Source organism: Mytilus edulis, chromosome 11 (assembly GCF_963676685.1).
Source record: "Mytilus edulis chromosome 11, xbMytEdul2.2, whole genome shotgun sequence".
NCBI classification, from domain to species: domain Eukaryota; kingdom Metazoa; phylum Mollusca; class Bivalvia; order Mytilida; family Mytilidae; genus Mytilus; species Mytilus edulis.
Window position 1 is genome coordinate 70,352,862 of NC_092354.1, and position 23,934 is coordinate 70,376,795.

General features: G+C 32.1%; 2 protein-coding genes across 2 annotated transcripts; one reads left to right on the forward strand and one right to left on the reverse strand.

The window, feature by feature from the left end:
- Positions 1–11,190: 11,190 nt before the first annotated feature.
- Positions 11,191–15,454, reverse strand: LOC139496173 (heat shock 70 kDa protein 12B-like). Its single transcript, XM_071284640.1, has 5 exons — positions 15,334–15,454; positions 14,564–14,865; positions 13,478–13,693; positions 12,849–12,984; positions 11,191–12,264 (listed from the first exon to the last, which is right to left on the reverse strand). Exons 2-5 carry the CDS (start codon positions 14,861–14,863, stop codon positions 11,201–11,203), a joined length of 1,716 nt encoding a protein of 571 aa, XP_071140741.1. The 5' UTR covers positions 14,864–14,865; positions 15,334–15,454; the 3' UTR covers positions 11,191–11,200.
- Positions 15,455–15,464: 10 nt separating this feature from the next.
- LOC139496172 (heat shock 70 kDa protein 12A-like) lies at positions 15,465–19,917 on the forward strand. Its single transcript, XM_071284639.1, has 5 exons — positions 15,465–15,582; positions 16,403–16,775; positions 17,309–17,524; positions 17,864–17,999; positions 18,772–19,917. The coding sequence occupies exons 2-5, from the start codon at positions 16,476–16,478 to the stop codon at positions 19,833–19,835; spliced, it is 1,716 nt and encodes a 571-aa protein (XP_071140740.1). The 5' UTR covers positions 15,465–15,582; positions 16,403–16,475; the 3' UTR covers positions 19,836–19,917.
- Positions 19,918–23,934: the final 4,017 nt, after the last annotated feature.

The window sequence follows — 23,934 nt, forward strand, 5'->3', positions numbered from 1 at the left end:
AACAATTGCTTATATTAATCTGTTTCCTTGATAAATTAAATACATTAAACACAAACAAATCAAAACTACATGCTCTGGTTCATAATAACAATATTGATATTGTCAGTTGAGTTACATAATGAACTGAAAAGTACGGGAAAATGCAACTTATAAGACGAAATGCTGTACAGGTTTATTGTGTGAATTATTAATTTTAAAACTTTTTAGATTTAATCATGAACCTTTGTACCATGAGAAATAAATTAATGGTTTCTCCATTTTAAATCGTATTTAAGTCGTTTAATAGAAATTCGGTGTCCATTGGTACCGTTAATTTTAGGCTTCCAAATGATTTATCATTTCTGGTCTTATTTCCGAATATAATGGGCAAAATAATAAAAAATGTGAACTAGTTTCTAAGTCACCACAACGACATTAAGGGGAAGAAACTAAGTTTCTTTAAAGAATTATTATTTTTTTTTTTTTTTTTTTTTTTTTTAAGGTAAATCATGTTTTATTGATAGTTTTTCACATTTGTTAGTGGATACATCAAATACCGGTACCTTATCCCGGCCTCGTTAACCGTTAGTAGTATATATTAAATTTTGTTAGTACTTGTTAGTTTAATTTGTTTGTAAAACATACATTTATAAATTATAATATAATCAAACTAATTGCTAGTCAATTACAAATAGAAAAAATTACAATATACAGTCAATTATAAATAGAAAAAAATACAATATAAGCATATATAATTGCAAATCATTCACATTTATAATTACGTAATTTTGTTCCGTATTTGACCTTTACTTTTACATTCTCATTATTGGATACAGTCTACCTGACACATATTGCTCGTTTAGAAAAATCGTGCAAGTTCTTAGTGTGATCAAATAATCGTAACCTGACATGATTGAAGGATAATATAGTTCATGTGTTAATCTTTTCGCTTTTGGATTATTATCAAAAGGTAAGATATTATATGTTTATTATTATCGAAATATGAATTTATTGTCTTTCCCCATAATATGTACCTTATTGTGTTTTGATTTAAAGTTTTAGAATAGGTGTAATTTATGGGTTTTTCTTTACGGCCGCTGAGGTGTCAAATTTAATTTTGCATTTATAGTATTTCGTTTTAAAGATACTTGAGTAAATATTTTGTGCGTTATGTTTCGAAACTATATATGAATATTATGTTTATGCATTTTATAGTCTAACAGTTTAAAGAAATTTGCGAAATTTGCGAATTAGATTACTTTTACGTTTTTTTACACATCTGTTAACTTCAACATATAATTCAAATTCTTTTTTGAAGATGTTGTATATGTCGGCAGATTTTGTTCTTTGTTCTGACGTGTAAAATGATTTGTAAATTGAGAAACCTATCAACGTTATAATAAGATTTATGTCATTATAATGTCGGTCTCCTATTTTATATCCAAAGACTATATCTATTAAGTTTATTTTCTTACAGAAGTTTATGATATTCATTTTTTCTGTTATTTTATTCCACAAGTCTTTTAAAAATTCACAATCGATAAAAAAATGTTGATAATTGTCTGTGCATTTGCATAAAGCACACTCTGACGTATTAGATATTTTCCATTTGAAAAGATTTTCTGTGTTCGGCAATATATAGCTAAATAATTTCCATTTAAAAACTTTAAGTTTGTTTGTGTATATTTCTTTGTTTGTAAATGATAAGGAGTGTCTAATTTGTAATGGTTTTACGCCTAATATTCTTTGCCATTTTATTATTCCAATGTTTGGAGTTATTTTGTTTTTTATAAAATGTTGATAGACGGTTTTGTTATCAAGATCTGCTAAATTTATTTCTGTTTCATTCATTCTAATTAATTTTTCGTTAATACTAACTTGGGTTTTAACAGATTTATTTGTTTTCAGGATATCTATCCAACATTTTGGAATAGCTTTTTTTAGTATTGATAGTTCGGCTATCCAGTTGTGTTTTATTTCTAACTTACGCAGTATTGTCTTTTCGTTGATTTGACCGTTTTCGTCAATAATTTCATTAATATAGATATTATGAATGAATATATTGCTTTTGATCCAATTGAGCATCAATAATGGTTTATTTTTTATTTTTATGTTTTTATTACCCCATATAATTTCTTTGCGTATTTCGCTAAAGTTAGTGGGTGATTTAGTTTGACCTCCACCTTTCCTTATCCAGCATTTTACAATATCCAGATAAAATTCTGATAATTCAGTTGTAATTTTAAGTAGTTTTAAATTTTTAAGTTCTAAATTCATTTTGAAGATAAGGAAGTTTTTTCCGTATTTATCAAAAAAGAATCTCGGAATAATTGACCAATTTTCATGTTTTGACTCCATTAATCTTGATACCCATTTAATTTTAAGTGTATTACAGTAGCTGTCGATATCTATCATATTGAGTCCTCCTGTACTGTAATCTGCTATGAGAGTTGATCTTTTTAATTTGTCTTGTTTACCGTTCCAAATAAAATTAAAAATTTCTCTTTCTAGATTGTCGCTGTACGTTTTATTTATGACTGTCATGCTTGTTAAGTATGTGAATTGTGGAATAATAAGTGATTTGATTATAAGAATTTTACCGATGATAGTAAGATGTCTTTTTTCCCAAGATTTCATGAGTTTTTTTGCTTTTTCAAATTTGCTTTCCCAATTTAGTTTTGCGCATTCTGCTTTATTTGTGCCGAAATATAATCCTAACACTTTAACGGGTTTATCTGTGAATTTTATATTATCTACTTTATCTTTACAATTTTTCAGTTTTCCTATCCAAATGCCTTCCGTTTTGTTTTTATTTAATTTAAGACCAGAAAATGTGCCAAATATTTCAATAACGTTTAATGCTGCTATAATTTCATTTTTTGATTTAAGAAACAGAGTGGTATCATCTGCTAATTGGGAAATTTTCAGATTATGTTTTGAATGGTCAAGTTTGATTTCAAAACCTTTAATGTTATAATCATTCCTTAATTTACATGCCATGATTTCAACTGCGATCACGAAGATCATGGAAGAGCAGGGGCATCCTTGACGCAACCCCCTTTTTAGACTAATTGGTGCAGAGATCCATCCATTATTGAACACAGAGCTATTTATATCAGAATATAACGTTTTGATCCAGTTAATAAATGAACTATTAAAGCCGAAATGTTCGAGAGTTTGGTACATAAAGGTCCATTTTAAGGTATCAAATGCTTTTGAAAAGTCTAGAAACAAAATTGCACCTTCAACATTGAATTTGTCGGCGTAATCTATGATGTCTTGTATTTGTCTGAGATTAAAGCCAATATATCGTTTTTTTAGGTATCCTGTTTGGTCTGCATTTATTATTAAATTTAGTACATTTTTTATTCTTTGAGCTAATGTGTAAGATAGTATTTTATAGTCTGAGTTCAATAAGGAGATTGGCCTATAATTTGAAAGATCTAGTGGATCATTCTTTTTGTATATAAGATTACGAATACTTTGTTTTTTGAGAAAATGGTAGCTTTTGCCTGTCGTAGCTTGTATTAAAGATGTTAACAAGGATTGGGCCTAATGATTGCCAAAACTTTTTATAGAAATTTGTTGTGATACCATCTTTACCTGGGCTTTTATTGGGTTTTAAATTATTTACTGCTAGTGTTAATTCTTCTATTGTAACATATCCGTCACACGTCTGACTTTCGTGTTTTGATAATTTATTTTTTACTTCGGTACTGTTAATATTCCCATGATTGGGCCATGTTTTCATTTTCTTTTGAATATAGTTTTTCGTAAAAATCCTTTTCAATTTGAAGTATTTTACTTTGATCTGTAACAATATTTCCTTGGTCATCTTTTAGTTTTATTATTGTTTTTTTTTGTTTGTTTATTTTTTTCTAGGCCTAAAAAGTAAGCTGTATTTTTTTCGCCTTTTTCTACCCAATCTTGTTTCGATCTTAATTATTATTCATTCTTAGTCGCGCGTGAAGAATGTGGCCTTTTTCGACATCCAGCATGCATAAAAGTATAAATGGACGCGATCATTCTGATTACAATTTCATTCTTAAATACAGAGATAGATTCACAATTTCTAATATATACTGGTAAATGATTCCATAATTTGATTGGTGACGGATGGTAGTAATATGAATAAAGTTTTGTGCGTGATTTGACCTCTAATAGATTATTACTTTATCTTGTACTGTGGTCGTGTCGACCACTGACATAGCCAGGCAATAGCTCTTGCAAATAATTTGGGGTTTTACTATTTGAACCTATATTAATTTGTGGTTACTTCTTCGATCTGAAAGTTTCTCCTATTGGGTTTCTTTATATAACATCGACGTACTTGTGATCTTAGTCCCCCCCTGTGACTATATGAGCGGCGTCCAACTGGATGTTTTCGAGTTTATTCATTATAGATTGATTTCCTGAATCCCAGATAACATCAACATTTTCAATGATAGGTCTTATAAACGATATTTTTTTTCCAGGGTTATTCTATCTTAAGTGTGTTTTATTTTCCTTAATATATTAAGTCTTTTTTATTTCAAAGTTTTTATTCTGTAGTTAGCCATCACTTCGGTTTTATCATGTATATCTGTTATATAGTCATTTTATAAAAAAAAATCCGTTTGTAAAAGTATGAATTTTTCTAAATAATAAGTATGTTCTTATCCCAGGCAGAAAACCCTAGCCGTATTCGGCAAACTTTTGGTCCTCAATGCTCTTCAACCTTGTACTTGTTTTGGCTTGTAAACTTTTTTCATTTGAGCTTCGTTGGTTAGTCTTGAATGGACTTGCGCGTCTGGTGTATCAAATTTTAAACCTGGTACCTTTTGTTAGCTATTATTCGTGTATTTCACTGTCCTATATGTTCTCCTATTTATTTGTTTTGTAGTCCTGTTATGTAATGTTGTCATTTTAATGGTATAGTTAACATTGCCATAAATGCGGGAGGTTTGACTTGTCACAAAACCAGTTCAACCCACCATTTTCTCCTTTTAATGTCCGGAACCAAGTCAGGAAAATGACCATTGATAATATATATAAAAAAGAAGATGTGGTATGATTACCAATGAGACAACTCTACACTAGAGACCAAAATGACACAAAATTAACAACTATACGTCACCGTACGGCCTTCTATAGTTCGTGTCTGTGTGTGTTACATTTTATTGTTGTGTCGTAGTTCTCCTCTAACTCTTATATTTGGTGTGTTTCCCTCAGTTTCAGTTTGTTACCCGGACTTGTTTTGTTTTTTCTCAATCGATTTATGAATTTCGAACAGCAGTACAATGTATACTACTGTTGCCCCTATCTTTGTAAGATTTCTGTACAATACAATCAACATGGACATTTCATGAACCATTATTAGAAAAATAGACTCCTAAGTGCTTGACTTTTCGACTTCATGTAGTTATTCATGTTTAAAGTTGGGTGATAAGGTTTTGTATATTCAGGGAAAAAGTCTTGATTTCAGTTTTCTTGGGGTTGAATTTTATAAGCCATTTCTTGGACCATTCGTTAATTTTATTCAAATCGCCATTTAGAATTTTAAAAGCGGCCTCTATTGGATTATCAACAGATAAATATAGACTTGTATCGTCAGCAAAAATCTTTATTTGGGCTTTAATATTAGTGACTATGTCATTAATAAATACCAAAAACAAACGGGAACCTAATATAAAACCTTATTGGACACCAGCATTAGTAGAAAACCAGTCAGAATTTGAACAATTTATAACTGCTCTTTGAGACCTTCAATTCAAATAGTTTTCTCTCCATTTAAGTAAGTTTCCTGATATACCATATCTCTATAATTTAATGAGAGGACCTTTATGACAATCTCATTAAAACGCCTTACTTATGTCACAGAACACAAACCGTATTTCTTTGCCTCTTTAATTTCCAAAGCTTTACCAAAATCATTCGAAATGTCTACTAACTGATTTACAGCAGAGTCCCCCCTGATGAAGCCAGACTTGTTTTTGCGTTAGAATATTATTAAGCTTAGGTAATAATAAATATGTCTATAAATACAGCGTTCCTTACATGTTGATAAGACAATGAGAAGAGACATAGGTCTGTAATTGTTTACTTCGTTAGGTGAACTATTTTTAAAAACAGGTATGATATAAGTTTTTTTTCCATTGGCTAGGAAATTCGGCTTTCCTTAACGACAAATTAAATAATTTGCAAAGAAGAAATTTTATGACCGATGCACCTTCTTTTAATAAGCTTTGATTTAACATGTCAAATCCAGATGCTTTAGAAGGATTTAGAACATTCAAGTCATCCTCAATTTCAATTTCGTTTAATTGTTAGCAGCACCGTTAAGGTTATTCAAGTGTTGGGCCTCTATGTCGGTTAAATTAGATTATGAAGCAAAGTAAGAGTTAAATTCATTTGCTTTTTCGTTATCATCAAAGATTAATGTTCCGTTTCGTTTAATAGGTGGTATACCACTATCGCTAGGTTAAATACCAGAAAATTGTTTCACTTTTTTCCACCAGTTTGTGCTTGACAGATTGTCATTCATAATTTTGTTTATAAGGTTACAATTTATTGTAATCTTCTTTAGATTTTCAGGTACTTTGTATTTTATTTTTTTAATCTTATTCCACTTAAATCAATTTGCCTTTCTGTGATTTCTAAAAAAAAATTCCTAATTATTTTTTAAAATAATTTTTTAGCCATACAGGGCTGTTTTTTCGAACTGTAATAATTTTATTGGAGATAATTATAGCAGCTGCTTGAAGTATTGTATTTGTTATATTCTCATTTACTTTGTCTATACTTTCGGATGGTATTATCGTGTCCTAGTCCGCTTCACGCAAGAGTATTTCTAAATAAATGATAATCGACTTTGTCATATAACCATATAAAGCTTTAGTGGAGTTTTAAGAAGTTCAAAAAGCCAATAACTGGACAGTGATACCGAATTTGGTCTGTTAACGGTTGGCCAACGCAACAGTACGAAATCTCATTTACGTTACTTGTCATTGTTAGGTCTATTAGTGAAGTAGAACTTTCGGTAACATGTGTTGGTTCCTCAATCATTCGGCTAAGCTGAACTGGTTTAGTAAAGCTTTGATTATTTTAGACTTAGAGATATTCAGTTGTTTCTCGTTGAAGTCCCCTGAGACTCTAATATTATCTTTGTTTTCATTTAAGGCAATATCTAAGCTTGTTTCAACTTTATCCCATGTTTCGTGTCCACTATTTGGGGGAATGTAAAAAGTACCAAATAAAATATTTTTGTTTTGCACTTTTAGATAGCTTCAAGCTCGTCAAATTCGAACCCAGAACGACGGTCCCTTTCAGATTTTGAGAAACCCTCTCACGACGGAAAGGAATGTGAAAGTATAACAAGTTTATTGAATCGTCAGTATGACTACTATTAAAGAAAGACTCAGTAAATGCTAATATATCGAATTCTTCATATTCAGTTGCAATTAGATCTATGTTAGGAGCTAAACTCTAGATATTTAAATATAGGAAAGATAAAGATTTCAAGATTAAATTTTTAAAATTTGACAAGTCGTTCGATTTGATAGAACTATCTTGCGATGCTTCGTAATCAGATGGACCTGGATTTGTTTCTATGCCACCAAGGATCAGTAATATTTGTAACACAAGTAGTATAAAGGAAACGCCAAATATTTCTACACTTTGTTGCGTACGTACTTCAAAAATCAGATGAATCAACTAATCAACTCATCATAGATAAAACGAGTGCCAACGCTTGGGATTTGTTGTTACTGGTAGCTTCAGCATGATACAAAAAATATCAAGTAAAGAGAGTTTTCCTTTTAGTCCTATACTTTTTTTTAAATTGCCGATTCTCATGCGATATTGCTCATTGCTCACTCCCAGTGTACTATATTACTCCTGTATCAGGGATTATGTCGCACTGAGAACGGTTAAGTCGTAAGAATATACTCTTTCAAAAGAATATATGTACAAAATTGAGGAAAAAAAAATTAAAAAATTGTAAGAACTGAAAAATACAAGGAAGAACGGTAATGCTATATACAGGTACATGATATTTAAGGAGAAATGGATGATATTGAAGGAGGTTTAATTATTATACAGTGGTAATTAACTAGTTTATATCATTGTACAGTTAAGCAGTTCTATTCACTATTTCACCTTGACACTGTTGATAAATGTTACGCATGATTGGTGTTTTTTACTACGTTGATTTTGCAAGATCACAAAAAAAATAAATGAGTCTGAAACAAAAACGAAAAACAATAATGTGGTTGTATATGAACACTTCTTAATCATGTTGTATAAATGTACCAAAGTAAACTTTTGTTGTAGTCTTACGGTTCAACGTACATTATAGTTGCGGATATCAGTATGAAGGTGCTATTATCCGTATATCAACTTACGATAACGTGGCAAAAATGGTTTATAAAAAAGGATATCTATCATGATGACATTGGCAATTTTGAGAGAGACATATTAAATAATCGCTGTTAAAAAGATAGAACTTTGTACAATTAATTACTGATTAGATAAGAGACCGTAATAGTAGTGCTAAGGAAATAATGTACGACCTCATGGTATTAATACTGAGACTATGACTTCAAAGAGGAAAACATGTCAAAGTAAGCTATATAAGATACAAATATAAATCATAAAGAACACATGAGTTGTCAGGATTGGCCGTTGGCGCCGGATTATTTGGCGGCTTCAGATTCGGCATGTGTTATAAGTTTGTCTTTTGGAGCTTGTCGAGATTCTGTTTCAAGCCGCCTATCTCTAGTCTGGAGCTCAAGTCGGTCAAGAAAGTTTATAGTCCCTGGATAGCAGTACAGAGAGCAGAACTCCAAAAATGCGGTCATAGTATTGACAATGTGTACTTAATCTTGATTGTCTTTGACTAGGATTTTTCCGTCGACTGACCACGTATCTGTGATCATGCGTTCGATTTTGATTTTCCTTGCTTTATAATCAAAATTATTGCGCCTTTTTGTTAGGTCTTCATTCATATGGATTTCTTTGCTTTCACGCTTTTCCTTCAGATGCCGTTTACATTTGAATATCCGTTTCTTTATTGCTGGGTCCCTTAATCTGACGATAATTTGTCTTTGTACTGTGTTATGACTGTTCCCTGGACTACTTCGTGGGGTGCCTATTCTATGCGACCGAATTAAGTCTCCCTCTTGGTAGTTACTATCAATTGGTCTCAATAGTTTCGTTATGTAGTCTTCTCTAATTTTCATCATTGCCACCGTCCGGCATACCCTTAATGCATTGAAGGTCCCGGCAACTATACTGTTCTACTGAATCTAAGTCATCGCGCAGTTTTTTTCGGTTTTCTTTAGTAAGAGTATCAATTTCTTGTTTGTATTGATTTATTGTAGCCTTGATAGTATAGTCAATCTCTCCGTGAAGCATATCTTTCAATTGCATCGCTATATATGCGACAGGGAACATGTGAACGTTTGGGATGTAGGTTCTGATATGGATTGATGTTCAAGAGAGCTTAGACTGGCTGCCACTGCAGAATGGTAGATTACTGACGGATCAATATGGACAGGTGACGAACATGTGTCGATCTCGTTTGTTGATGAGATAATGTAATTTTTATTTTGATCTTGTTGAGGTGGTGTTGGTCTACTGTCTCTTTGTAGTCGTTTAGATTTTTCAGGGGTCTAAATTGACCTTATGTTAATACACCAAATTGTAACTTTTGTTTTTCGGTCTATTTGTTAATGTTGTTTTTGTTTATATATCTTACACAAGTGTTGGATATATGCCAGGTGATTAAATTGAGTTGGTACAATGTATTTGTAAACTGAATAGAACTCACATGAACAAAAATGAAATATCCAATACACTGAATTCCAACTGTTTATATCATTTTTCAAATATCAATCATCACTAAAAATGTCATCCTGAGTTCCAAGAAGATAAAACAGAATCAAAGATGAAGGAAATTGTGTTGTTTTCCATATCCGAGAAGTATGCATGATTTGATAGTAAAACTTAAAAGGACAGAGTGCACATTTTTGCCGTATATATACCTGTGATAAAATTATCATTAGACGTTTAATAGCAGATCCCTGCTTATCAATAATAAAACGTCTATACTACTGCCAATGATAATAATAGATATTATTGTTATATTTGTTCAGGTGAAGGTAATACACATACAAATACAAAAAATATTTAGAATCTTAGCTAAATACAACCTAAAGATATAGTTATGGCTGTGACGTTAAGGGCATACAATACAGTTACATGGGAGGTAATGACGTTGCTAACATAAATTGTTATTTTCGCGACGTCAAACTATGACTTATCGGGGAAAAAATCAGTTTTTGACTGATTTTTATCATTCAAACTTATCTAACTTGAAAACGAGTTCATGAACCCCTCTTTTTACAATAGCCATTTAGTTTGATTACGCGAGAAGATTATGTGTTTCATGAAAACGTAAATAGTGCAATTTTCTTTAATTTGATAAATATTCAGCAAAAAATGATGTTTTTTTTTTCTACATTCATGAACATTTGATAAATATGAGTTATTTCTGAATAAAAAATGTATAATTGTTTAAGATACTTATAAAATACAGAAAGTACAAATTATTTAACAAAAAATAGTTTGTGTTTATCTTTTAAAACAAAAAAGTTATGTCTTTCTTTTGAAAAGGAAAATACGGTCACTAATCAGAATTTTGAGCAAATATACAAAATTTCGCCCTTATTTTACTCAAAAAGTAGCACATGAAGGTATATTGTTTATTACATATTTAATTTAATCAGGTAAAAAATAGTCTATATGGAAATTTTTATCAAAATGTAAATACTGGATCAAAACTGTAGCATATGCCCTTAAGTAAACCTAACGCCTTAAACCATGGATGATCGATGAAAGCATAAAACATTTTCCAATGAGGTCATTATTGTGGTTATAATAAAATTATCGTCTTTCAATAATTTGGTTCTATGAATCACAGCTTAAAAAAATCGTATAAAAAAAGCAATCTTATAAAATATGAAATCTGCATTTTACATTGGTCTGACATTTCATTTATTTGACTAATGACGAATTTTTTAAGAAAATACGGTTATATTTTCAATATTTTTATTGACTTACATTAATCTGTTATAAAATTATTTCATATATTTATTTACAGATTCAATATAATAATGTGTTTTGTAGAAAAAATATTTCAAGTCATCATAACAAATTTTTTATCATAAAAAGAATATTTATTCTAGATAAAATCATAAATTGTAAAAGATGTTTCGCAATCTTTACCTGATTCTTTATCAATATCAGTTATATTCAGTTCTGTTTCTCCAAAATGGAAAATGATCGTGACTTCTCGTAAATGTTTTGTAGGATTTGGAATTTCTACTTCGACGACACCAAGTTTAACGCATGTTCCATCGTCTGTAAATTGTACATTATCCTGATGGGTGTAAAATATAGGCAGTCTATGCGCATACTGATACGCATTTGACGTAGTAAACGTTTGCCTTATCTTCATTCCTATTGGAATCGATCGATTTGCCGGCATAAAAGTATGAAAAATGTTCTCACAATGTGGTATTCCATCTATATAAACCCTCCTACGAAATTCGTCTGTTAACGAATTAAATGACCTAATAATTTCCACACCATAGGTACATCTTGTTACGCGAGATGATATTGCATTGAGTTGATATCTAAATAAAACAGCTCCTTTAAGAACGGCCAAACCTGCCTCTTCCGGTACAATAACATAGCGGTCCGAGAAAGCAGATTTCACTGCCTCCTGTATCAAAGCACACTCAGCGAATCCTACAACCAATAAGATATGCGAGATATTTTTAGCCTCGTTTTCGTCTAACACAGTCTTTATCAAACTACTAATACTATTTATTGTAGGTTTAAATAAAGATTTAGTAAACTTTACCTCTATTCGCAATTTGTCATTTTTTAATTGAATGCTAGAAGCTATTGGACACAATGCTACGACTTCTTCAATACTCTTCAGATATTCCGATTTACAGAAATTATCCAAAACTATGTTTGGAATAGAAACATTAACTAATCCTGATTTATTTGGAGTTATTGTTCTTTTAACGTTTTCAAAACACCTGATCAAACTTAAATAAGAATCGGGGGATTCCTGTTTTAACTTGTCTATCACTTGCTGTCCAAATATGTCTGCCATCATCTGCATGAACTCTTTATCAACAGACGTCCCTCCACAGTTATTGCCAGAAGCTTTTGATAGCTCTTTCAATGTCCCATCCGGAAGCTTTTCGTGAGCTGTGATGTCTACAGTGCCTCCTACAAAAATGTCATTAGAGACGTAAATTATATTGTGATATCATTGTTAATCATTCATTGGTAAGTTAAAGTGCAAAAAATATGTAAATATAGATTATTTTCAATATACTAAAATGCTGAAATTAAATACGAGTTTACATACTGTTGTTGGTAGTATAACATATATCTAAGTAAAATCAAATACAAACAAAAATTAGGTCTGTACATAGTTCTGATTACATTTCATGGTATGACAATACTTATGGTCCTTTTTTTTATTATATCAGCTGTTTATTGTTTCTATACGGTTTGTTGCTCTTCAGATACTTTGCCTACGAGTTTCACATTTATGGCCAAAATACACGAGTGGTGCGGTAAACTCTGCGTCGTTTTGTGTCATCATTGCTTTTGAATATTCCTCACTCGTGTAAATATATATAATTGCATCTTTTTGTAAAGAAAACATCAAAATCAATAACATTATTTAGGTTCCACGAGTGTTTGTATCGATCTCATTTCTGATCAATTCAAATTTTTCGAAACTGTTCTCCCTTACTCATCTGCATTTAACCTCACTATTTTTGTCCATGTAACTATAGCCTTACCTCCAAGGTCTACGACCAGGTATTGACAATCAGTGTTAACTATGTCTAAGCTGCCTGGTGGTGGATATGTCTGACAATATATTGACGCTGCTTCAGGTTCTAGCGCTAAAGTTAACTTGTCCTCTGCAATTCCAGCCTGTATTAAAAGATTGAAGTGGAATCTGTCATTTTTAAAGCATGCTTGCTAAACATTTGTATTTTTTGATTCATTATAACAGATGAAAATGCATTCTGCAAAAAGGTTAATTAAAATCTTGTGGTTGTTTATTTGTTGTCATTGTGTAAGTATAAATCTTCTCTGCTCTATTGAACTTGATTTGAAACGTCTAAATGTCAGGTTAGTCTTCTCATATTCAACACACAAAAGAAAATAGATAATACAGTATGTCCATGCTTTTGACAGGATTTATGTAACAGTTTGTTCTTCTATTTGCCTTTGTATCCTTTGGAATATTTTAAAATATGAATTTAAGGTACACTCTTTAGTTGTTGTTTCCTCCACAATTTTAATGTTATGTAATATTGACCATATACTCTTTATTTGACAGACTGACACCAGAAAGGAATATTGAAATGCAGATGCCAGTGATTATAAAAAAATAAATCCACAGAATGAATAGCATACGCACCATTTCAGCACCTTTTCGCATAAACAGTTTCGCTGTATCAGACCATATTGCGGGTACGGTTAGTATCCAGTTCGTATCATCGTCTAATGTGATGTTCTTCACAAGTAGAGTTTGCGACATGTGATCTTTTAGCGCTTGGATAGACAACGAGAACACCTCTACTGCTGGCAGTGTCTGACCTCTGACATCTTCTATTAGCATGCCCATAGAGATTGACTGTAAGTATAGACAAGATGTTAATGATAGGATAGTTTGTCCGGTGGCAAAATATGACATAATACATCTGAAGGATTGGTTAACGAAAAGACGTTGGTCCGGGGTAAAGAGTTGGCAAATGAATTTATTGAATAGGATGGTTTGTAAACAGAACTTCGCTAACTATTGGCTTCTCGTAATGGTATTTCTAGAACTTACTTACATAAAGCATATTCACAGAACAAATCAAATTGATGATCCAGATATACAACCAAAGTACGCAAGTATATGACTGCTTATGTATACAAAACAATTAGCCAAACGGATGCCGCACTATGGCGTAGCATTTATAATATATAGAACAAATCGAGTGGACCACAAGTAATCCTTTTTGTCTTACTAAACTGAAATAAACCTCTACTGATTAAATAACTGTATTGGCCATTTGAAGCAACGTAATTTGCTAAACTATCTCATTCACTAGATATTAGATATTGGAAGACGTGTTCAACATCAGATGCAGGGTCTGTTGTTTACCTTCCAAGATCACCTCAAATCACTTCAAGTTTTTGTTGTGGTACAAGTTGCTTAGTATTATGATTTCTATGTTGTGTTTTGTGTTTTCGTCGTTTTATTGATATGGCACTGATTTCGACTTCCGAGTTTTTAGTATATTTCGTCTCTCCTTAATCTTAAATTATCAAAGCTTTTCTATTAAGGGATTTTAGATAGTTGAGTTGAGTTGCTTAAAGTGAATATCTTTTAATCAAATTGGATTGCACGTAAAAAAAATCAAACGTCTATTTTTTTTATTTTTTTTTTCATTTCCAATTATTGAATGTGAAAAATACTTTTTGTGTATACATTTTATGTGACTTTGTTCTAAATTACCTGGTTCTCGTGCAGGTTCATTTTAAACCTATAGAAATAATAATATTCGTCCTCTTCGCCATCCATGACGATATCGGTGTATCGGTTTTCAGCTTCATAGCCAAAGGACACGATTTCCTTTTCTTTTGTTAGCAGTAAACACGTGGGTGTCTTCAATGATACTGATTCTCTGATCCCAGCATTCCAGGCTTGGTTTGATTGTATTTGTACTTCCGGTAGTTTTGTTTTTAAATGTGATACCGAGAAGGCATATCCTGAGTAGGTAGTCCCAAAGTCGATGGCTGCGACATAAACCGACATATCTGTATGATAAAACATAATTTTACATGAAACACTGGAGAAATCAAAAATAGCAAGGACAAGAAGGGGCTAAAACTACTACTCAGTTCGATATGTACATTTTCTATCTTTGATGATGATAATTCCGCCTTTTGCTTCACGACATGTATTTTGTTTTAATTGATAGACTAATTGAGTATTTCTACATTGTAAAACTTTAATTACAATTAGTTACCGTTCTTTTTTTATTATGACATAAAATTAGTGTTACATGAAAATAAACGAATAGGTAGTTGGTAGTTATGAAGTTAACGTTCATACATGTACATACAACATTATTAACCATGTCAACCTCAAGAGTTATTTAAACATTTAGAATGTTGGTTAAAGAAAAAATTTACTTTTAGTTTCGTTTTACAGAAAAAATCTATTTCAACAAACTTTCAATCAATTGAGTTTAAAATGAAATGCATTAAAAAAGAAATATTTACCTTGCGTAGTCTTACTAACAAAATAATGATTACTATGATACTTAGACCATCTAGTTGATTTCAATTTGTCCACAAATAAACAACGGTTTTACAAATTTCCTTTGAAGAAAAACTGTTCTATATTTAGATGTATTACATAATAATTGGGAATTTTAAATCAGATAACATAAAATTTTCAGAAAGTCCGTTTTCTTCAGATTTATATTTGAATGAAATCAAAGGAAAACTGATAAATATATATAATAAGAAGTAAGTAGCATTAAGTCATTGTTAGTAGACACATTGAATTTTGAAACTTCATAATTGTTTAAAAGAAAAAATGTACCCAACTTATTTAAATTTGTACAAACTTTAAAAATTTCAATATTCCATCATTGCACATGCGCGTATCAATATATCTAAATAATGTAGTTTTCTAAATGAAATCAACGGACAAAATCAAACTTGCCATGGAAAATCCTTTTTTTCGTTTTTGTCCACGTAAAAGTCCCTCTTTTTGTAGAATCAATTTTAAAATTTAGAAATAAGGATGAAAATCAAGACAAGCAAAAAACAAGCAATAGAAATATATGGTAAGATGGAGACCCGTTTATAATAGCAGGAAAGAATTTTTTAAAACTCTAATAATGACCCTGATACGAAAATAAGGTCATGAGTGAAGAACATTCATTGCTGATGTTGTGAATAATAACATGAAAATATCAAGCTGGAATTTTACTTTCACTTTGACTATGTAAGGCCAAATAAAAAAGTATGTGTGGTTCCAGTTACATCTGAAAAAAAGTTAGGGTAGGTAGGTAGGGATTTTTTTTTTTTTTCATTTTATGGGGTTTTTTTTCATTGAGTCTATGGGAGCAACATTCTAACTTTAACAGTGCTGAATGAAAAATGACAATAAAATCTTTAGGGTAGGCTATTTTTAAGCCGAAAACGTAGGGACGGTAGGGTTACTGGAACCACACATATATTTTTTTTGGCCTAATATTCAATGACCTATTTTAACATTGATCGTATTAGATATCTCTTTTTATTTCATTTAAGGACAAATATATGTTTTTTATTACCGTAGAAATCAACCTGTAGAGGCAGTTGAAGATCAATAACCGAGGTCCATCAGACACATACTCAGAGACATTATTACCATGTCTATAAATTTAGCAGCTATTGACTTTGGAACAACATACTCAGGGTATGCGTTTTCGGTATCGCCATTGAAAACTAAACTGCCAGAAGTACAAATACTGTCCAACCAATCTTGGAATGCTGGTATCAGAGAAGCTATATCATTGAAGACTCCAACATGTCTACTCCTAACAAAGGATAAAGAAATTGTAGCTTTCGGATATGAAGCAGAAAACCAATACACAGATATAGTTTTAGATGGACAGCAAGAAGACTACTATTTCTTTTACAGATTCAAAATGAATTTGCATAATAACAAGGTAAAAGTGTATGTGGTGCTAACATAAATATAAGGTTTGATGAGTTATAATTGCTTTAAGGTAACGCGATCTGTAGCTGATTTAGTTTATCCCGAACTCTTTTAGCAGTATTTTGTTTTAAAGTCACTGTAAAATCATGATAACACAGCAACGTCAGCAAATAATAAGAATACGCATATAAAGTTATATATAAAAAAACTCACCTAAGATAACAGGTTAAAAATTTAGTATCCCCAACCGTGCGTTCCGTCTACAAAAGACTGATCCGTGACACTCGGATCAAAACTGTTATATATTAACTTTCTATGTTTGTTTTACAAAAAAAATTACATTCATTAAACAACTTTGCCCTTGTTATTTTCCCTTATGATATTGCAATGGATATGGTTCTGGAAGAAGAGACACAGGAAGTAGTAAGAATACTATAAAATGTGTATATGATGCACAGCTTTCTACGTTTGCTTATCCTAATTTCACCAATTAACTGTAACATATATATCAAATAAAAGTTTCTCCTGTTTTATTTCCTTTAGGATATTGCAATGGGTATGGTTTTAGAAGATGTCAGAGGCAAAGCGCTTCCTGCAATAGATGTCTTCTCATTGTCGATTCAGGCACTAAAGAATCATATGAAAGGTGTTATAGAAATCAAGAATGTTATGCTTGATGAAAACACAAGATGGGTATTGACAGTTCCTGCAATATGGACAGATACGGCAAAACTTTTTATGAGAAAGGCTGCTGGAATGGTAAATAAAAACACCTTACCGTAACATATACAAACATTTAGAACTTAGTAACCTTAATCAAATCGAATAACAATAGATTCTTGCACTGATGACAGTCTTTGACAGTCTTTCATCAGTAAACAATCAGTAACATATAATTGTTATCGGTGTCGGTTCAACGATGTAGGAAATCATTGCATAATGCATTTTTTTATTTATTTCATTCCAATTTCATCAACAAAGTATGTGTAGAGGTATATAGCATGACGGAATGTGTGCAAAATATATCTACATTGATATTCGTGTCTGTTAATAATCAAATGCATCTAAAAAAACATTTCCTTTTAATGTGTTTTACAGGCTGGCATTCCAGAGGACAAATTGACTTTAGCACTTGAACCTGAGGCAGCTTCGGTATTTTGTCAAACTTTTCCATCAGCTGGTAGCATAGATATTGTCAATACTGGATCTAAGTATATAGTAGTTGACCTTGGGGGTACGGCGTTCAAGATTTTAAACTATATTTTTCTAATAGCGTTATAAATATACGTGTTCTTACATATTGAAAAGAACAAAACATGCACTTGTTACTTTAATAACTGGAAGTGTTATGACACGATTGAAGCTGTAAATTTTCGCCTTGACAACTTCTATTGACATTTCGGCTGTAAAGTTTATCAACAGGTTGCAATGTAGGTATTCCTATTGGCACCAATTGCATCCCTGTAATAGCAGACTGCAGTTAAGATCCCCAGCCATTCATTTAATTAATCAATTCAACAACATCTTTCATTATCATGCTGAAAGTGGTTTTTTTTTCAATTAAAAATTCGCTAAATATACTATCGAAATTAACTCACAAACAAACTTGAGCTAATCGAATATAAGCAGCAATGCAAATATCCCTTCCTAGATTTGAATATTTCAGCTTTTTAAACGGGTAACTAAAATTTACTACAATAGGAACTATTTTCACCCTTTCTTGTTAAATTTCTTCTTTTTGTTTTGTCGGTGGTGTTTTTTTAGCCCCATCTTAAGTGTTTCTGTCTCAACTCGTTTGCATTATGTGTAGGAGATTTCAATGAACGTAATCTATGTATCACTGGTTCCTTATTTTAAAAGTCAATGCTTTCGTCAACTCAAATTACCCAAAACTTTTACCAAATTCCTTCCATTACATGTATTATTATTTTAAACTACTTTAAAATGTTGGTTCTGTTACGTCTTTTTTGCATGAATTTTTTATCCATCTCGTTTTGTGGTTACAGGTGGAACCGTGGATATAACAGCACATGAAAAGTTGCCCGATGGCTCACTGGAAGAATTGTGTAAAGCATCGGGAAATGACTGTGGTGGAACGTCGATAGATAGGCAGTTTATACAAGTCTTTGTTGATATCTTCGGTCAAGAACTATTAGACAAAATGAAAGTAGACTTTCCAGAGGACTATCTGGGTTTAGTCAGATCTTTCGAAAACGTAAAAAGGACACTAAAACCAGACAAAACTGGTTTGGTTAATATAACTATTCCAAATACAATTTTAGATAAACTATGCCAGTCAGAACTTAACGATAATATCCAAAATGTTGTAGCATCGTCTGCGTTTGCTGACTACTGTAAGCTCTATCACGATAAATTTAGAATGGACGCATCGTATGCCAAATCGCTTTTTGCTCTTACAACAGAGAACATTGTTTCTTTGATTAATTCCGTTATGTATGAAAGCCATGCTGCAGAAGTAGGACATATCCTTCTCGTCGGTGGGTTTGCAGAATGCAAACTGGTTCAGGAAGCCGTAAAGGTTGGTTTTCCCGACAAACATGTCACCGTACCGGACGAAGCTGGTATTGCAGTTCTTAAAGGTGCCGTTTTGTTCGGATACAAACCGGATTCAATATCATCGCGGATAACAAGGTATACTTATGGTGTTGAAGTCGTGAGACTTTTTGACGAATCTAAAGATAGCTTAAGACGGAAAGTCTACGTCGATGGCAATGTTTTATGTGACAATGTATTCCAACCTTTCATGAAAGCAAATACATCGGTACATATAGGAAAAGAATTCAAACACACATACGGTACGTCGGAGGAATTTCAGCAATCACATTTCCTGCCAATATATTATACAGAAAAGGATAACGTGGAATTTATCGACGAAGGTGGCTGCTTGAAACTCGGCGAAGTTGAGGTAGAGATACCGAATCCGACCAAACATTCTCGGGACGTAGATGTCATATTTCACTTTGGTGAAACAGAAATATCTATAACAGCTATAGACAAAGAGTCTGGTAGAGAGTGCAAAACTACCTTTGAAATCCAAGACTTCAATTAATTATTTTACTATTGATTTTTTAAATAAAATTAACCAACATATATACTATAAAAATTTGCGTTCTAATAAACTATTAAATAGTTTTCTTTCCTGTCATGTATAGAAACTTTACTTTAGTCTAGGGAACATGATTCATTAATATCAGTATAAGGTTTTTATGGCTTTTAACTAGCATTGAAGAACCATTAATAGCCTTCTGCTGTTGTCTGCTCTTTGGTCTGATATTGTTGTCACCAGTTCAATTCTCTGTTTTATTCGTTTATTATGAGTACTCTTAGATTGATACATATTATAATTATGAGTGCCATCACTCGTTCAAGTGTGATGGCTGCTTAGAGCTGTTTCACCAAAGGCAGTGTCTGCGCGTATCCGCATTTTAAAAGGGCGAACGATACAAGGCTGAAAACTATAGATCAATTACACTCACTTGTATGTAAATTGAAGGAGCATTTGTGACAAGTAACACCATTGAGGCAAATCATACTCTACGACCTCCACCATGGTTTCCGAAAAGCGAGATCATGTGAATCACAACTCATTCAATTTATACAAGAACTTCATAACAACAACAGCAAAAATATACAAAAAGACCCCACAAACGTCTACTCTACAAACTTTAATACTATGGCATTCAAGATAACACTCTAAACTGGATTCAGCTTTCTTATCAGACCGTACACAAACAGTGGTTATAGATTGAATAACATCAAATACACCACCCGTTATATCAAGCGTGCCCCAAGGAACTGTCCTTGGGACTATACTCTTTTCAATTCACATTTCCAGAATACCTCAAACACAGGAAATTACGACTCATCGCTGATGATAGCATTATATGTCGAGCGAGAAATTACATGTCAACAAGACTGCACAAATTTTCAAAACAGATCTTAATGCAGCAGCAAAATGGGAGGCTGATTGACTCATGGCCCTCCATGCAGGAAAATGCACCATTTTAACCATCACACAGAACAGGAAACTATTCAAACACAATTACATTCTACATAGATATAGGAAGATGTGGTGTGAGTGCCAATGAGACAACTCTCCATCCAAATAACAATATATAAAAGTAAACCATTATAGGTCAATGTACTGCCTTCAACACGAAGCCTTGGCTCACACCGAACAACATAACCATATTTTAAAACCAGTAACATCAGCAAAATATCTCGGCGTAACCTTACAGTCTAACTTAAAATGGAACAATCACTACGACAACATCATATCAAATGCATATAAATCTCTTGGCTTTCTGAGGCGAAACTTAAAAATATCTAAACTTGAATATACCTGTAGTTTATGGGATTCACACACAGCAGAATATAAAATTAAGCTACAAATGGTACAGAGACGGGCAGCCCGTTATGTATGTAACAACTACCTCAACACCAGTAGTGTTACATCCATGTTAAACGAACTCACAGAGCCTCAAAACCACACTTATTATGTTCTACAAAGTCATCCATGCTATTTTCGCAATTTCATCGCCAGTCCTCATACCATCAGATACTAGAAGAAGAAAATTACATACTTATACATTTCGGCAAATATCCACCCCAAAAGACAATTAAAAATGGTCATTTTTTCCGCAAACAAGCATCTAATGGAACATGTTACTACAAGTTGTGGTAATATGTCAAACCATTGAAACATATAGAGATCGTGTAATATTATAGAGGTCTACAATTTACCATAGAAATCTTTTTCCGTTGTATCTATAAAGAACATTATACACGTTCCTAGCCCAAATCAGGAGCCTATTATTTAGTTGTTGTCATTGGGTGATGTCTGGCAGGTAAGTTGTTCAATTATTTTGTCATTAAATAAGCCGTTCTTTTCATTTTTATTCATTCATATTTTGTCATGTGATTATCAATGCCAAAATATTAGAAAATCCAAAACATAATTTAAATGACGAAGAGCTGATCAATTTAAACGGACCTAGATTATAACCAAAACTAGACAAGTAATCAGATTGATATTTTATAATGCTTCTTTCTATGTTGTGACAAGGACGTATGTTAGTTCTACGTTCTTGGTTGTGATGTTACATTACTTTTTCAGGTAAGGGTGAAGGTTGGTACATATTAAAACGTATAAACCTGCTGTATTGTTTTCATCTATCCTTAGTCATGGATCTGGTGTTCAGTGGTTGTCGTTTGTAAATGCTTCTTGTTTCTTGTTTTTTATATAGATTAAAACCTTGGTTTTCCTGTTTGAAGAGTTTTACACCAGTCATTTTTTTGGGGTCCTTTACAGCTTGGTGTTTGGTGTGAGCCAAGGCTCAGTGTTGAAGACCGTACTTTGACCTCCAAATATATAATGTATAAAATTGAGAATGGAAATGGGGAATGTGTCAAAGAGACAACCCGATCATAGTGCAAACAGCAGCTGAAGCCCACCAAGGGGTCTTCAATGATGTGAGAAACTCCTGCACCTGGTTTACTTTTACAAATTGTGACATGAATGGAGAGTTGTCTCATTGTCACTTATACCTCATCTTCTTATTTATATCTAACAACATAAACGTTGATTTTCCTGTTTTAATGGTTTGGCACTAGTCATTTTTTTAACCCTTCATAGTTTTTTCAGTGTTAGAAGACCCTATTTTGACCTATAATGGTTCTACTTTTACAAATTATGACTTGGATGAAGAGTTATCTCATTGTCACTCAAATCAAATCTTCTAACATCTATTCATATAAAATGTTTTCATCAGGAATATGCAGTCCATGTGTTGCTTGACGCCTAGCAGATATCAATTACTTTCATCATCAATACTTCTGATAGGTATTATAGTACTTTATGGTACATGTACAGTGGCCGCTCCAAGGGGAGGAGTTCTAGGGATTGGAATCTCCCCTTTATAGTTCAAAATATGGTTTTCTAACACTCAGTCTGAATCTCCCCTTTTTTTGGATGATCAATGTATTTGAATGGGGACATATCGTTGGAACCCTTTATCCTGGGTTGAGGAACCCCCTATAAATATTGGATGGATTAACTTTCAGATCAATTACAAGTCACTAACACTTATTGTTTATCATTATTTATTTAAAATATTATGCTATATAAAAGCCAATATAATTTTTAATCATTGATTTAATCATTAAATTGAATCAATTTGATTTCTTGAATACATTGCATAGATTTTCATGTCATACCATTGAATGTAAATTCAGACAAAATATTCATACATACATTTGAATGTAAAATAAGACAAAATGTTTGTACATTTGTTTTAAATTTGATAACACATAGGTTTATGTTATTGCTTCACTATGACTTATGGTGTTGGCCTATATTTGATAACACATAGGTTTATGTTATTGCTTCACTATGACTTATGGTGTTGGCCTAAATTTGATAACACATAGGTTTATGTTATTGCTTCACTATGACTTACGGTGTTGACCTAAATTTGATAACACATAGGTTTATGTTATTGCTTCACTATGACTCATGGTGTTGGCCTATATTTGATAACACATAGGTTTATGTTATTGCTTCACTATGACTCATGGTGTTGGCCTATATTTGATAACACATAGGTTTATGTTATTGCTTCACTATGACTCATGGTGTTGGCCTATATTTGATAACACATAGGTTTATGTTATTGCTTCACTATGACTCATGGTGTTGGCCTATATTTGATAACACATAGGTTTATGTTATTGCTTCACTATGACTCATGGTGTTGGCCTATATTTGATAACACATAGGTTTATGTTATTGCTTCACTATGACTCATTGATAACACTAATTGTTCTTTAACATAAACTTAATAAGTAAATGTACATGCATAACTATTTTTGTTTCAAATCATTGCAGAAATTGTAAAACAAAAACACACATTTACAGACCTCATGATAAAACTTTCAATAAATATCAATAAAACTTGACTAGAAGATTATAAAATTACCTTTGGTGATGAATTATTGACACTCAATACAGGCCTTCTGACAAATTGAAAAATAAGGGTTTGTTTTACGCAGCATGAGGGCAAAATGTCTATACAGCAGCAATCTTCAGACAAATAACTGACATGACTTATATAAGACTTTGAAGGTTTATATATTTTGCTTTCAGGTTT

Coding starts and splice junctions, on each gene's coding strand:
- LOC139496173 (XM_071284640.1), bottom strand. CDS start 14,863: ATGTCGGTTTATGTCGCAGCCATCGACTTTGGGACTACCTACTCAGGA. Junction 13,694..14,563: donor TGAACCTGCACGAGAACCAG/GTAATTTAGAAC, acceptor CTATACTTACAG/TCAATCTCTATGGGCATGCT. Junction 12,265..12,848: donor CCTGGTCGTAGACCTTGGAG/GTAAGGCTATAG, acceptor ACATTTTTGTAG/GAGGCACTGTAGACATCACA.
- LOC139496172 (XM_071284639.1), top strand. CDS start 16,476: ATGTCTATAAATTTAGCAGCTATTGACTTTGGAACAACATACTCAGGG. Junction 16,776..17,308: donor TGAATTTGCATAATAACAAG/GTAAAAGTGTAT, acceptor TATTTCCTTTAG/GATATTGCAATGGGTATGGT. Junction 18,000..18,771: donor TATAGTAGTTGACCTTGGGG/GTACGGCGTTCA, acceptor TTGTGGTTACAG/GTGGAACCGTGGATATAACA.